Source organism: Leuciscus leuciscus, assembly GCF_965113295.1.
Source record: "Leuciscus leuciscus genome assembly, chromosome: 9".
Classification (NCBI taxonomy): domain Eukaryota; kingdom Metazoa; phylum Chordata; class Actinopteri; order Cypriniformes; family Leuciscidae; genus Leuciscus; species Leuciscus leuciscus.
In genome coordinates, this window is record NC_138733.1 from 42712742 (window position 1) to 42727749 (window position 15008).

General features: G+C 39.1%; 2 protein-coding genes across 2 annotated transcripts in view; one reads left to right on the forward strand and one right to left on the reverse strand.

Moving 5' to 3' along the window:
- The window catches only part of LOC309506580 (scavenger receptor cysteine-rich domain-containing protein DMBT1-like), a 36552-nt gene extending 24348 nt beyond the window's left edge, over positions 1 to 12204 (forward strand). Inside the window, exons 7-13 of the mRNA XM_082180422.1 lie at positions 5749 to 5884; positions 6024 to 6338; positions 6486 to 6791; positions 10611 to 10898; positions 11128 to 11448; positions 11523 to 11654; positions 11797 to 12204. Coding sequence (XP_082036548.1) covers positions 5749 to 5884; positions 6024 to 6338; positions 6486 to 6791; positions 10611 to 10898; positions 11128 to 11448; positions 11523 to 11638 — 1482 coding nt within the window. The 3' untranslated portion in view covers positions 11639 to 11654; positions 11797 to 12204. The remainder of the gene's footprint in view (positions 1 to 5748; positions 5885 to 6023; positions 6339 to 6485; positions 6792 to 10610; positions 10899 to 11127; positions 11449 to 11522; positions 11655 to 11796) is intronic.
- LOC309505714 (E3 SUMO-protein ligase ZBED1-like) lies at positions 6814 to 10602 on the reverse strand. The gene is made up of 2 exons (XM_082179174.1): positions 8286 to 10602; positions 6814 to 8071 (listed from the first exon to the last, which is right to left on the reverse strand). The coding sequence occupies exons 1-2, from the start codon at positions 9483 to 9485 to the stop codon at positions 7637 to 7639; spliced, it is 1635 nt and encodes a 544-aa protein (XP_082035300.1). The 5' UTR covers positions 9486 to 10602; the 3' UTR covers positions 6814 to 7636.
- Positions 12205 to 15008: the final 2804 nt, after the last annotated feature.

Sequence of the window (15008 nt, forward strand, 5' to 3'; positions counted from 1 at the left end):
TTCTCTTCTCTCCTCTCTTCCAACTCAACTCATCCAACTTCTCTGGACCCTCTTCCTCGGCGCAGCGTTTCTCCAAGGAACATCTGAAGGAGGCCCTGGCCTTCTCCTCGGACCAACACATGTTCGAGTCGTAGCTCCCGTTCGTTGCAACTAAGATTTCCAGCCTCTCCCATCCCGGGAGACGAATCTGAACTTTTCCGGTAACGTTAAATTCAAGTGAGCCTTTACATCGTTTTTCGAAACGACCCAGAAGAAGAAGCTAGACGCAAACCAGCCGGACACGCGCACGCGCGTCCCCTTTTCAGCATCACACTGAAAGAGTACCACATCTCGCAAGTATATTGATTCCTATAAAAGCTGTTCCAGGTGTCTAGGTCTTAGGTCTGTGGTTTAAGTTACCCTCTATTTTCTTTCTTTCTTTCTTTCTTTCATGTCATTCATTCCGATCACGTCATGCTATGTTTTATGTTTTTGTTCGGTTAAATGTGTGTCTGTTTTCTCGTTTGCATTTTACGTACGTTTATATTTGTAGCTTATAATCTCTAGCGTGTGCCATTTTATTAATAAACCCATTTATACTTTTAACTGGCTCTGTGTTTGAAAACCCACTTTTTATAAAGTCAATGAAACAAAAGATCTATAAAGCTACAGGCTCTATAATATTAGACTACATTCAGTAGTTTTAATTAATAAACTCAATAAAGTTTAATGTTCTTGGCCAGAACCTAAACTTTAGTGGAGTTTGTGAATACCCCTTCTTAACTGTACTGACCTTACATCTACTCGCTGGCCGAGTTAAAGGTTGGTCAGACCAGTTACAGAACGAGGCATTTCCTATAATAAAAAAATAAATAAATGTACATGCGACTTATGAATTATGACCATGAGTCAGAGATATTAATATCCCAAGATTCCCCATATTCTTGAGCTAATTCATATTTACCCAGATGCATATTCGCTACAGGCATGTATCCAGGCCGGCCTGAAATCCAGGCACGCTTCGTCAACTGAAAATGCCTGAAGGTCCCCTACCCTCTTGATAGAGGCCAAAGCGACCAGGAGCGCTGTGTTCATAGACAGGAACTTAAGCTCCACTGATCGCAATGGCTCAAAGGGAGCTCTCTGCAGGACTGATAAGACCACTGCGAGGTCCCAAGAGGGTATAAGAGGAGAGCGAGAAGGATTTAGTATCCTCGTCCCCCTCAGGAACCTGACGACCAGGTCATGCTGTCCCACCGTTTTCGACTCCACATGGTCGTGGTGCGCAGAGATCCTTCAGGATGGAAGGAGACAGCCTTCGTTCCAGCCCTTCTTGGAGGAAGGAGAGCACGGACCCGATCTGGCATTTTCTGGGGTCTTCTCTACGAGAAGAACACCAGGTGACGAAGAGGTTCCACTTCAACGCATAGGCTTGTCTCGTGGACAGGGCCCTAGCGGAAGTGATGGTAGCCACCTCCTGAGGTGATAGGGTACTCAAATCTGCCGCATCCCATCCAGGACCCATACATGCAGGTTCCACAGATCGGGACGTGGGTGCCAGAGGGTGCTCCGTCTCTGAGAAAGGAGGTCCTTCCTCAGAGGGATTGGCCAGGGAGGGGCTATTGCGAGGAGCACCAGTTCTGAGAACCAAGTCTGGATGGGCCAATGAGGCGCAACCAAAATGACCTGTTTAAGAAGGCTCACTGGGCCAGCTGTGCGCTAGTGCATCCGTGCCTGATGTAAACAGTTTATAAAAAAAAAAAAAAAAGTCTGACGAAATCACTGACTGTTGGTAGAGTCAAGTCAAGTCAAATCAAGTCAAGTCATCTTCATTTATATAGCGCTTTTAACAATGTAGATTGTTTCAAAGCAGCTTTACAGAGATAAACGTATAATTTATGGTAACAGAGATTGTTTTGGCTTTGCAGCGGTTCTTTAATAAAGTTATTTTCCAGCTAGTTTTGATTGATTCGCTTCCGTTGCAACGATCATTTGTTATTAAATTAGGGGCAGCTAAGATGACACCATTCTCTCTACACAGACTTTAAACGCGAACCTGTGATAAACGCTGATGGCATTCACATGCGCATTAAGAATCGGTTCTATAGTTATGTGCGTTTGAATATATGTGCGCAGGTTTGGAATTCCCTACAAACCAAGCCTAAACAAAGTACTGGTCTTTCCTTATACATTTTTATACAGAATTTTATTTTATTTTATCAATTCGGGGTAGGTAAGCGAAACGAATTTCCCGAAAACGCTTTATCTGCAGTGATAAAGGGATCCTCCATAGGGAGAGACTAGTTGGCACTTCAGCACTGCGTTGTCATCGGGTCCAGGCGAAGGTCCTTCATCAGATCTGGATACGGCCTGGATCCGGGAGGCTGCGGGAAAACCTCGTGATAAACAAAGACACTAAAATTAGCGTAGATGCCATTCTTCTTATGATGTAACGAGTACATCAGGATTTATGGGAAGTGTTCCCGGTTCCGCCTGACCTAATCTATGCAGCCTAACATTGAATTATAGAAGTCTATAATGTATTATGTGAATGCTAGGTCAAAGAGATGTGTCTTTAATCTTGCTTTGAACTGACAGAGTGTGTCTGCTTCCCGGACAATGGTAGGAAGACTTCCAAAGTTTTGGTGCTAAATAGGAAAAGGATCTACCGCCAGCAGTCGATTTTGATATTCTAGGTATTATCAACTGGCCGGAATTTTGAGATTGCAATAGACGTGAAGGACTATAATGCGTTAAGAGCTCGCTCAAGCACTGCGGAGCTAAACCATTTAGTGCTTTGTAAGTAATCAGCAATATTTGAAAATTTATACAATGTTTAATAGGGAGCCAATGCAGTGTTGACAGAACCGCACTAATATGGTCATACTTCCTGGTTCTGGTAAGAACTCGAGCTGCTGCGTTTTGGACCAGCTGTAGTTTGTTTATTAAGCGTGCAGGGCAACCACCCAGTAGAGCATTACAGTAATCTAGCCTTGAGGTCATGAACGCATGAACTAATTGTTCCGCATTTGTCAATGAGAGCATATGGCGTAATTTAGATATATTTTTAAGATGGAAAAATGCGGTTTTACAGATACTAGACACGTGACTTTCAAATGAAAGATTGGTATCAAAGAGCACACCCAGGTTCCTAACCGACGACGAAGACTTGACAGAGCAGCCATCAAGTGTTAGACAGTATTCTAGGTTATTACATATTACAAGTTTTTTGTCCAATAATTAGAATCTCTGTTTTTTCAGAATTTAGTAGAAGGATATTACTAGTCATCCAATTTTTTATATCAGCTATGCATTCCGTTAATTTTGTGAATTGGTAAGTTTCGTTAGGTTTTGAAGAAATATAGAGCTGAGTATCGTCGGCATAACAGTGAAAGCTAATTCCATGTTTCCTAATGATATCTCCTAAGGGTAGCATGTACAGAGTGAACAGCAGCGGTCCTAGTACTGAGCCTTGTGGTACGCCATACTGAACTTGTGATTGATGAGACATCTCTTCATTTACTGCTACAAACTGATAACGGTCAGATAAGTATGATTTAAACCATGCTAGTGCAATTCCACTAATGCCAACATAGTTTTCTAGTCTATTTAAAAGAATGTTGTGGTCAATAGTGTCAAATGCAGCACTAAGATCAAGTAACATTAATAGAGAGATACAACCACGATCAGATGATAAGAGCAAATAATTTGTGATTCTAATGAGAGCTGAAAATCCTCACAGATATCATTTCTTTCAAGAAAGGAACACAGGTGTGAGGATACTGCTTTTTCTAATATCTTTGACAGAAAAGGTAGATTCGAGATCTGTAATTGACTAATTCTGTAGGATCAAGTTGCGTTTTTTTAACAAGCGGTTTAATCATAGCCAGCTTAAAGGTTTTTGGTACGTATCCTAGAGACAAAGTTGAATTAATGATGTTAAGAAGAGGATCTATGACCTCTGGAAGCATCTCTTTCAGTAGCTTAGTCGGTATAGGGTCTAACATACATATTGTCGATTTAGATGAATTAACGAGTTTGCAAAATTCTTCCTCTCCTATATCAATAAATGAATCCAATTTTTCCTCAGGGAGACTAAAATGCACTGCCTGATGCGATACTGTTGTAGACGGTTGCATAGTTATAATTTTGTCCCTGATATTATCAATCTTATAAGTGAAGTAGTTCATAAAGTCATTACGGCTGTGCTGCTTGGAAACGTCTGGGGTTGAAGCTTTCTTTTTCGTTAGTTTAGCCACCGTTTCAAATAAATACCTAGGATTATGTTTATTTTCTTCTAATAGGTTTGAAAAATAAGCAGATCTAGCAGCTTTTAAGGCCTCTCTGTATGCAATCGAGCTCTCCTTCCATGAAATCTGAAATACCTCTAGTTTTGTTTTCTTCCAGTTGCGCTCCATTTTTCTGGCTGCTCTCTTATGGGGAAATTGGACAGAAAAAAAAATCACTATCATACTGTACAAATACATAGTTACTGTTTTGCTTTTCATGCAAAGTTTCCTAGAGGGATTTATTTCAAGAACACAAAACACATGGAAGAGTCCCTTAGTGTCCCTTTATGTCCCTTTATGCTCCTGTGAGTTTTTTTTTCTTTTTTTTTTAGCTTATTCTGTGCTATCATTCTGAAGTCATCTGTTTTGTCATCACTGAGACATGTCGACTCGATTACTAACATAACTGGTATTGCATCTTCTAGACGCGATGGGGAATAGTGAATACTGAATACTGACTTTTCTCCGAATACTGAAGCCTTCTTTAAAATAACGCAGTGCTACTGCACAGCCCAGCAGATTCAGGTTAATCGACTGAAGCGACGAACGCTGAGTCGTGTACGTCATAGCACGGCCTTCTACGCAATACTCGCTCCCTTATCTCAGGGAACCGAGGTTACGTTAGTAACTGAGTTGTTCCTTTTCAAACGGTCAGTCATATTGTGTATGTTAGACGCGACGGGGAACCAATCCAATCACGCCGTGCTATGTTGTAAAATATCAACTTCACATCGTTTCTCTTGGTAGGATGAAAATAATCTTATTTAAACTGTGATTAAAATATATACAGAAAGCGATCAAAGAACAATCCCTTTCCAATCGGCCAAGCTGTCAATCACACAGCGCGAGTTTATCTGAACACTTGCCAAAACTCGTTATGAAATCAATGACGCTGTTACGCTGCACAACAAAGCTCTTACTGTACTTACCTCATGTTGGCACTGGTGAAATCATTAGTGAGAGTGCAGAAACTGTGTTGCAATGATAAGATCTTCATTCACGCGATCAACAGCCTGTCATCTGCTCAATGCTCATCACTGCAACCTTTTATGTGATGGGAATAGATCTAAATACTTAAAAAACTTCTCACGATTCGTTAATCCCGATAGCTGTAATAGTATAAACGTATAATAACTGTAATAGTAAAAGTATTCGAGAGAGTTCTACATGTAATGCTAGCTATTTCATATGCAAGCATGTCAGCCAATCACAGCAGTGGGCGTTTACACTGAAGTCTCACACAGACACGCCCCTTCAAACAGAGCGTTCAAATCAGAGGCTAAAATCAGGCTAGGAAATATGCCTTTTATTTATAAATTATTAAAAAAAATTATCTTAAAAACATACTAACATTATAAGGGCACCCCAGGAAACATTATAAAATAATAAAATAATCCATGCAATGGGACCTTTAAGTATTCTGAGAAAAGGAGTTTCCTTTTCGCATCTAGCAGGCGCAATAAGACTGACTGTTTGAAAGGGAACTATCTGTCTGTCGGTTATTGCATTGAGTCAGTATGTGTTTTGTTGTTGTTTAATTCAAATTGTAAGTCTACAGTGTTTTGAAATGTCCCTGTTTTTCATCTCAACAGCCAGTGCTCTAACATCTGTAACTGGTAAGTAACAGACTTATTTAAAAGTCAGTTCTCATTTTAGTTATACAACATATGAACAATGACAGTTTTGGCTAGTTTGCATGTTATAAGATGTCAGTTGTATCATAATGGAGTTCTTTTTTTATTTTATTTTTTTTAGGAGATTATAGTATTAGACTGGTAAATGGTAATTACGGCTGCTCTGGAAGAGTTGAGATCCTTTATGCTGGCAAGTGGGGGACAGTGTGCGATGATAGCTGGGACATTGATGATGCTACTGTGGTGTGCAGACAGTTGAGATGTGGAAGAGCTGAAAGTGCACACCAAAGTGCTCATTTTGGCGAGGGAGGTGGTCAGATCTGGTTGGATGATGTGGGATGTACAGGACGTGAATCATCCCTCACACAGTGCTCACACTCTCCTTTTGGCACACATAACTGCGGTCATTCCGAAGATGCAGGTGTTGTCTGTGAAGGTAAAATCATATTTGTTTTCCTCTAAAGTAGAAAACTAATGAAAACAATAGGGACTCCTAGCAATGTCAGACACATACAATACACAGATAGACCAGAGAATAAATCTTCAATCACATTGTACTTTAATTTTTAATGCCATCTGTCAGACACAAGGTTGGTCAATGGGTTTGATTCATGCTGTGGGAGACTGGAGATCTATCATGATGGCCAGTGGGGAACCGTGTGCGATGATGACTGGGACATGAAAGATGCTGCTGTGGTCTGTAGACAGTTAAAGTGTGGATCCGCCATCAGTGCACCTCATAATGCCGCCTTTGGTCAAGGCAGTGGATCAGGCATGCTGGATGATGTCAATTGCCTGGAAAGTGAGGGAAGACTCACACAATGTTCACACCGTGGACTAGGAACACATAACTGTAATCATGATGAAGATGCTAGTGTTGTTTGTTCAGGTAAGCTAAATCTTTAGAAACATTATTTTGGATGAAATTACACTTGTAACAAATTAACTCTCTCTCTCTCTCTCTCTATATATATATATATATATATATATATGTATATGTATATATATATAAAATTAATTTTAACGGTTGATAAATAATTATAAATATTTTAATTATTTTTAGAAATGACTGTAGCAGAATTAATAGTACAATTATTTAATCAGTTCATCCAATGAACAGAAATCATAATCAATTATTAATTCTAGGAAATATATTATCTTCCTGGCCAAGAAAGAATAACCTTTTCCAACTAAAGTAAATAAAGTACTAGCAGGGTAATAGCATAGGTATCGCTAGATCAAGATGTTTAAGTGACTTTGATATGTGGCAAACACAGAGACGATAAAGCGTGGATTTACTGGTTTCATAAACGAAACTATGGTAGGCTACACACACAACTAAACTAAGCAAAGATTGTATACAAAATCAAGAAAGTGAAGAAAGAGAGAGAGAAGAAAAGAGAATGGAAAGATTACAATCAGTTAACCTGCCATTTTTAGACTTTTATGCAATATAATATCTGACCTTTGTTCGCAATGTACCACACACTACATTGTCAAATTTAAAACATTTATTAACAACATAATGTAACAATAACTTATATCTTCAGTCAATTGGAAACTTAAACAAAATAACCTGCCATCTAATTTCTCTTTTGTAACTGCAGTCTTCTTCACAGATGATGACATTCAAGTTCACAAAAAAGAAATAAAAAAATTGTTAAAGAGGAATATGAAAAGAGAACTGTTAAAATACTGTCAAAAATATTAACTATGGGCAGATTTTTTTTTTTTTTATAGTTTCATGTTCTTCTTTAAGAAAATGAGAATGTCCACATTCTCTGTGGAGAGGGCTGCTCTTTGAGATGTCACAATGTCCCCAGCTGTTGAGAACACTCTTTCACTTGCCACACTTGTTGCTTGTACAGCAAGATAACGTTTGGCAAGCTTGGACAAATTTGGGTACTGGTGCTCATTATCTTTCCACCATTTCAGTGGATTTGAATCCACAGAAATTACTTTAACCATTTTGTATAGCTGAATCTCGTCTTTCACAACATCAGGCCATGGTTTGGTTTCTGATGATGATGCAGTGGAGGCTGTGCTGAATAAATCACCAAACAGTTCACTGAGTGCTGTTCTCTTTGTTGGGGGGCTGCCTCCGCTGGTTCCTTCAGTGTCTGTATCCTCTGCAGGGTTTTGGCTGGACTCTTCTCCTGAGGCATGAGACTGAAATAGTCACACACAAAACACTGTTGTTTAAGGTAATAAACAGGCAGAAATTATATTTAAGTGTGACAACAACAAACAGAAAGGATATTGTGATTAGTCCTATTCATGAAATATTATGAATGTGAAATTATGTAAATAAAAAAAATAAAAAACTTTAACTTTACAGAATAACATGGTTATTTCATCACATTAGCCTATTAGCATGACATACCTGTGTGGAGTGCTCTTGCAAGATTTTCTCCTCCAGACAATTGAAGATCTCATTCCGAGATATGTCATCCAGGTGGGGTAAAGTTTTAAACCTAGGATCCAAGGCAGCGCTCTCATTCAGGAACTGTTGAAGTCTTGGGTCTGAATACCTCTCTATAGCAGATTTAACATCCTTTACAATGTGTTGTAAGGGCATGACCATAGACACAGTAGGCTGCTGTTCGGAGCTCATCAAGGTTGTAACTGTTTTCAGGGGCTTCAGTACCTGACATACATCTTCCAGAACAGTCACATCTTGATCAGAGAGGGTGATAAGGTGAAAAATGTATTTTTCTGCAAGTGCAGAATAGACAGCAGCTTGTTGCTCTAAATAGCGTGTGATCATGTCATAGCTGGAGTTCCACCTTGTAATGACATCTTGAACCAGCTTGTGAGGAGGAAGCTGAAGCTTGTCTTGTTTTGACTTTAAGACGGCTGCTGCAGTGGTGCTTCTGTGGAAAAAAGTGACCACCCTCCTGACTCTGCCCAAAAGACGGGAAATCTGGTTTACTCCCAACCCCTTCTGGGAGGCCAGATTCACAGTGTGGGCAAAACATCCAATGTGTGGAGACAATCCAGCTGCATGTGAGGCATTGACAATGTTCTTTGCATTATCAGTTGTCACAGGAATTGTTACATTTTGTCTGTTCAACTTCCATTCCAGTACCACTTCCCTCAGCACTTCTGCTAAATGTTCACTTGTGTGAGCTTCATATATGGGGCGAGTTTGAAGGACTGGATTTTGAATTTCCCAGTCATCATTAATGTAATGCGCTGTGACAGTCATGAAGCTCTGTGTTGCTCTGGAGGTCCAGCAATCTGTAGTCAAGGCCACTAAATGTGCACTGCTCAGCTGTGTCACCGTGGCTGTGAGATGCGTTCTACTTGGGATTTCGTAGCGCGGTTCTAGCACGCTAATTAAATGGCTAAAACCGGAGTTTTCCACCACTGAATAAGGTCGCATGTCCGCGGCTATAAATACTCCTAGCGCACTTGTAATTGCCTTTGCACGTGTTGAGTTACTTGGAGGTTTTATTCCAAATGAAGACGATAGAGTAGTTTGTGTTACAGGTGTCGGTGTAACAGATAAATCTATGTTTTTGTGGTGCCTGCGGAGATGCCCTGCCATGTTAGTCGTGCTGCCAGTGGAATAATGTGGCATACGTACATAGCAGAGCTTGCAAACTGTGTGATTTTTTTGTCGACAACACGAACGTTGTTAACATAACTCACTGGAAATCCAAAATACTTCCACACCGGCGACTTCAGTGAAAGAGGAGGGGGTTCAAGTTCTGTCGACGGGTCTCCTGTGTCTGCAGTTGCCGTGCTATCTTTTGGCTGGTTGTTGTAGCTGTTAGGTTGACTCGCAGCACTTCAACACGTGTGGGTTTTTTTTTCGCTTGGCAAGCCGAGCTGACGTGATATGGGGGCGTGGCAGCATCGACGATTCCATTTTTTTATTCGATAATTGAGATTGAGCATTAATTTCAATCAAAATCGTGACACCCTTAATCTCTGTAGTCTTTAACCAAATGGCTTGTGCCGTCTGGACTCTCGTGCTGTCTTTGAGGGTGACAGACACTGTCTCTTGCTCAGATCGTTTAGGAGAGCAAAGGTGATAACAGCCTTTGAAGAGAACTGGTTTAAGGGCCGATGACAACAGGGGAGAGGGGGAAGGTTTCATGAGGCCTAGAGCATTTTGGATTAAGTCCATTCGTTACACAGTTAAACATTTTAGCGTGAAATTACAGTATATTCAAGGAATAGATAATGCTGTGAAGTTGTTTCTATTTGGTTAATGCTTATATACAACTAAAACTAAATCATAATCATGCTGAGAATAGTTTGACTAAACTATTTTATATTTCATATTTTTATTTGTCAAATTGAAATTGGCTAGAACAGATATTTGAATATAAATGCAGAGGCTCCGAGATCCCAAGCAAATGGAACACTAATCACCATTATGGTGACTTCAAACCAATTACAGTGATAAAGAATTACATTTATTACAGTGGCATGATTAAAGACAACATTATAATGTGAAACCACTGTAAAACGAGCAGTGAGTTACTGTGACATCAGAATCATTCTGCTGTTGATTCACAGACATTTGTAAGAAAATGACCCAACATTTCACAGTACATTTCTGACTACAGTCATTTATTGTAAAACAATACTCTTTAATCAGGTAAATTCATGGCAAATTTTTACAATGTACATTAAACCTTTAAAGTTGATTAATTTAATTTATTATTTATATCACATTGTCTTATTTCTTTTGCAGGTGAGATGCAGATGCCCACACTTTCCCTGACCTCCACACATTCAGTTGTTTCTCGTGGAGAAAATATCCAGTTTAGATGCACAACACCTAATCCAAGGTGTAATGTTAATGCTGAATTCCAGCTCTTCATAAACGGACCATCTATATCCTCCCAGACACATGTATCTAGTGTGACTTTCAACATTGTTAATGTAGACGTTTCACATCAGGGCAACTACAGCTGTCAGTACTCATACCAAACCAACACTATCAAGTCACCTTGGAGCAACATTGTTAACATCACTGTGGGTGAGTACGTTCAGTCTGGTCCCGCTGCCTACATCATAGATTAAATGCATTAGTTGAATAAAATTGAGTTCACTCATGAATTAATGCCTTTCCTGCATTTTGAAAAAGTTTAATTTTGGTCATAACGATGCGTTCTTTATTTGTCTAAAGCTTCCTGAATTTGTTTATACCCGAGGCCCCTCTACTTCTGATTCTATAACCATATTAATGTATTCTAATGGTTTTCTAGTGGACTTGGAGCAGCCCAGCATTTCCCACAGTGCTCCTGATGGATGGTTTGATGTGGGGCCTCAGGGGCCAGTGATCACCAGGGGCCAAAGTTTCACTATCATCTGTTCCATTGAATCTCCTTATCCTGGAGGCTCCTTCTACTTGTTTAGGGAATCGAATATCACCAGTAATCAATCAGCTGTCAATCACTCTGCCTCCTTCTCCTTTCCTGAGACAGATTATTCACATGAGGGAAACTACTGTTGTGTTTATGAAGTCAGTGGGTCCTCTCGCATATTCCGTTCATCTGCCTCTGAACTGCTGGTCATCACTATCACAGGTATTGATGTATAAGTTTAAAACAAGCTGAACTGCTGGTGATGAAAGTTTAACTCAAACACGTGTCTCTCTCAGCCTCCCTGCTTCCTGTCATTATTGTTGTGGTGCCAGCTGTACTGCTTTTATTGTCTGCCCTCATAATCATCCTCCTGGTGAAAAGAAGACAAAAGGAAACTCATATGAAGTGCTAACGGAAAAGGTAACAGAGTTTGCATTTTATAAAAGTCAGACAATATCTTTTAAAACTCTTTCTTTCATTGTCTTCCAGTCTTACTGGCTTTTCTTACTCTATTGAACAACTTCCTCTAATTTTGTTCCTTCATATCTATGCAATGTCACTTAGGTCCAGTGAATTCATATGCAGGTGCATCCAGTGACAAGAAAAATGAAGATGATGAGGATGATTATGAAAACCTGGAATTGAATGATTAAAAACGTGGTCGATGTGATCTTTACAGGGACTAAAAGTGTGGTACAAAAATCTGATGATAACATTTATGAAAGCTGTTGTGATGTATACTAGGTGAACCCAAAATACTACACTTAATGGGGCTCCAAAACAGATTAAATGCAGAATGGCCTTGATAGGGATCATGGATTGGGAAATCAAATTTCCCTTGATCTTTAGATATATAGGGTACAACGGGGCTATGAAAATGTAAAATGTAAAAATTTACTTTTCACTACTTTCATAGTGTATGATTGCAGAAAAAAATATACGTTTGTATTGAACATTGATAGAGCAACAGATTTTGTGTGAAAAATATAAGTGTATGTATGAGGTGGCGAGGAGGGTCTTTTACCCCACAGACACGGGGTTAAACCAGCACAGGGCAAAAGACACACAGTATTGATACAAATACTTCAGCTAAAATAGTATATTTTTAATAATGTCTAAGTTAATACATGTTCAAAACAATCACTTTAGCCAAGTTTGCACTATTTTCGGTTTATTTTGATTATGGTTTATTTTGTTCAATAAATATAAGGTCATTACAATATTTAAAAGTATATATTAAAAATTAAGAAACGAAATGATTTTAAAAATTAAAAACTGTTGCTTTAATTAGCTTGAACAAATCTGAAAATCATTAACAAGACATTTATCTCTAAATATATTCAATAATTCTAGCAACTCTCATTTGTTGATCAAATCTACAACATTTTAAAAACATTCAATATTAGATCAAATTAGCACTGGTGTTCGCGATCAGTCAATGATCAGCCAAATCTTGAATCTTTTGAAAAGCAGATGTTTTGGAAAGTGCTGTGTTTTGTGGCATCTAGTGGTTTAGAGGCAAAAAAAAGCAAAGGTGCCTTTAGCCCTGTTGTACCCTACATTTAACTCTTTCCCCACCAGCATTTAAACAAATAAAAATAATAATTGTCCGGCAGCATTTTTAATAATTTTCGCAAAAATGTCATGTTCTTTTTGTATGAATGTCTAAACAAGCAATATATCAAAAGAAAGAAGCCTCTGCTTTTTTTTCTTTTCTTTTCTTTACCTGTCTTATTCTAGCTTAATGCATTATTTTTCATCAACACTTTTATGTGGGTAAGTTTCATAAAAAGCAACATTTTGAACAAAAAGCTGAGAAAATATGTGTTATTTCACACATTCTATGCATTTCTGTTTTGTCTGTCTTTCTACTGTCAACATTTCTAATAATTTTTTTTTTTTTTTTTTTTTTTTCACTCTGTCCCCTGTATTAAAGTGCCCCTATTATGCTATTTTAAAGTCTCCTAATTTAGTTTTGGAGGTTGTTGTGCATTAATTAGAGTAACAATGTTTAATGAATTCTCTTTGATAACAACAGACACAGTTTAAATTGTCATTTATTAGGTTTTTCAGCTTTAAGAAAAGTCTACTTATAACACGTAGTAGGCAAGAGCGCGCAGAAAGAAAAAAAGAGAAGAGAAATGTGATTGATTCCATGTGTGTGTGCTGAATCTGTGTAATCCTGTTCATAAACTTCAGTAAACAGTTTGTTTTATTTTAATTCAAGTCGTCAGTGGTCATTACTGCTTGCTAAGAAGAAAAGACACGCCAGAGATCTCCTACAACAGGTTTACATGCATCAAAAGTCAAAAACAGTTTCATTTTCTCATTATATACATTGCACATCACCACATTTTTCAATGATTCTCGATGGATAAATCAGTCTCTCAAAATCCCTCCTTTCCGTGAGCTACTCTGCTCTGATTGGCCAGATGGCCCAGTCTGTTTTGATAGGTCTACCGCTTACAACCTGTCGGAAACAAAAACGGCCATTACCATAATAACTTCAGCTCTGTCCGGAGGCTTCATAAAGCTCAGCGATTGTACAGTAACGATGATGTTGATTTTACCATATCAATCTGAGCGCGAGTCCAAAGATGAAACATTGGAAGAACTAGTTATTCAACCTGAACCTCCATCGCAAGGACGGCTAGAGCAGGACGTTTCTCAGTTTGTGGTGCATTATGAGATGTTGCAACTGTAATTCCTCACCATCAGCATTAACAAGTGCATGTCCATCAACAAACCCATGTGTATATTTCTACTTTATTGTAGAATAACTGTATCAATAACTGTGCATACATTAGCAGAGCACTAACGTGAATGACTGATGTAACAAATGTTTGTAAAACATATCTTGCTCCATCCTTTATCTTTACTCTAAGTAGTAAGAACGACAGACAGCTGCTTAGCAGAAGTATTTCAGTAAGACAGGAGTAACGTGAGTTAGCCGGTTAGCCGGAGACCTACACATTATAAAACACAGTAGAAAATATATACATGCCCATAGAAAATATATACATATAAATATATACATGCCCGTCTCAGGTGCTTCAGGGCGCAGTGGTCTCCGGCGACCGCATATCTCAGGGTCCACCCGGAAACGTAGTGGCCTTGGGATTCCCGCACCCTCCAAGGGGGGTCCTAGAGCAGTCAGTTCGGTCGTTCCCTGCCGGTTCGCCGTTACAGGGCGTCAGGCTGATTGCACAACAAAACCCAGAAGCCAGTCTCGAGAGGCTGGTTCCACTAGTATAATTTTTGGCAGAGTGGAAGCTACTGCCAAATGTTTCTCATTGGGTCCTGCAGACTATAGAAAAAGGGTATCAAATACAGTTGGGGTCTCGCCCACCTAGGTTTATGAGGATAGGCCACCGTGCTGGGCCCCAAGCAGGTTCTGGTAAAATAACAAGAAGTGAAGACTGTAGGGCTGAGTAAATATGGACAGAACTCTTTACTGCCCAAGTACTTCAGAAATAATTTTAAAGGTATACATGTGTATAGTATATATATATCAATATGTATCAATATGCTGATTGAGGACTGTTGGGACACTCCAGGCACAGGATGGTTCTGTCGGGAGAGATATAGTCATTTGCACCTCATCTGTACCATTTGCATCACAGGACATATGCTTTCAACTACATACTGTTTATTTACTAGTATGTTCTAAAATCTAACTATGCCATGTTTGGTCTCATCTGACAGCTTATAAACTGAACTGAATGCTGGTGAACTTATTAGAGATATTAAAGTATCATAATGCACAATCTAGGTACTATTGG

Coding starts and splice junctions, on each gene's coding strand:
- LOC309505714 (XM_082179174.1), bottom strand. CDS start 9,485: ATGCCACATTATTCCACTGGCAGCACGACTAACATGGCAGGGCATCTC. Junction 8,072..8,285: donor TGCAAGAGCACTCCACACAG/GTATGTCATGCT, acceptor TGACTATTTCAG/TCTCATGCCTCAGGAGAAGA.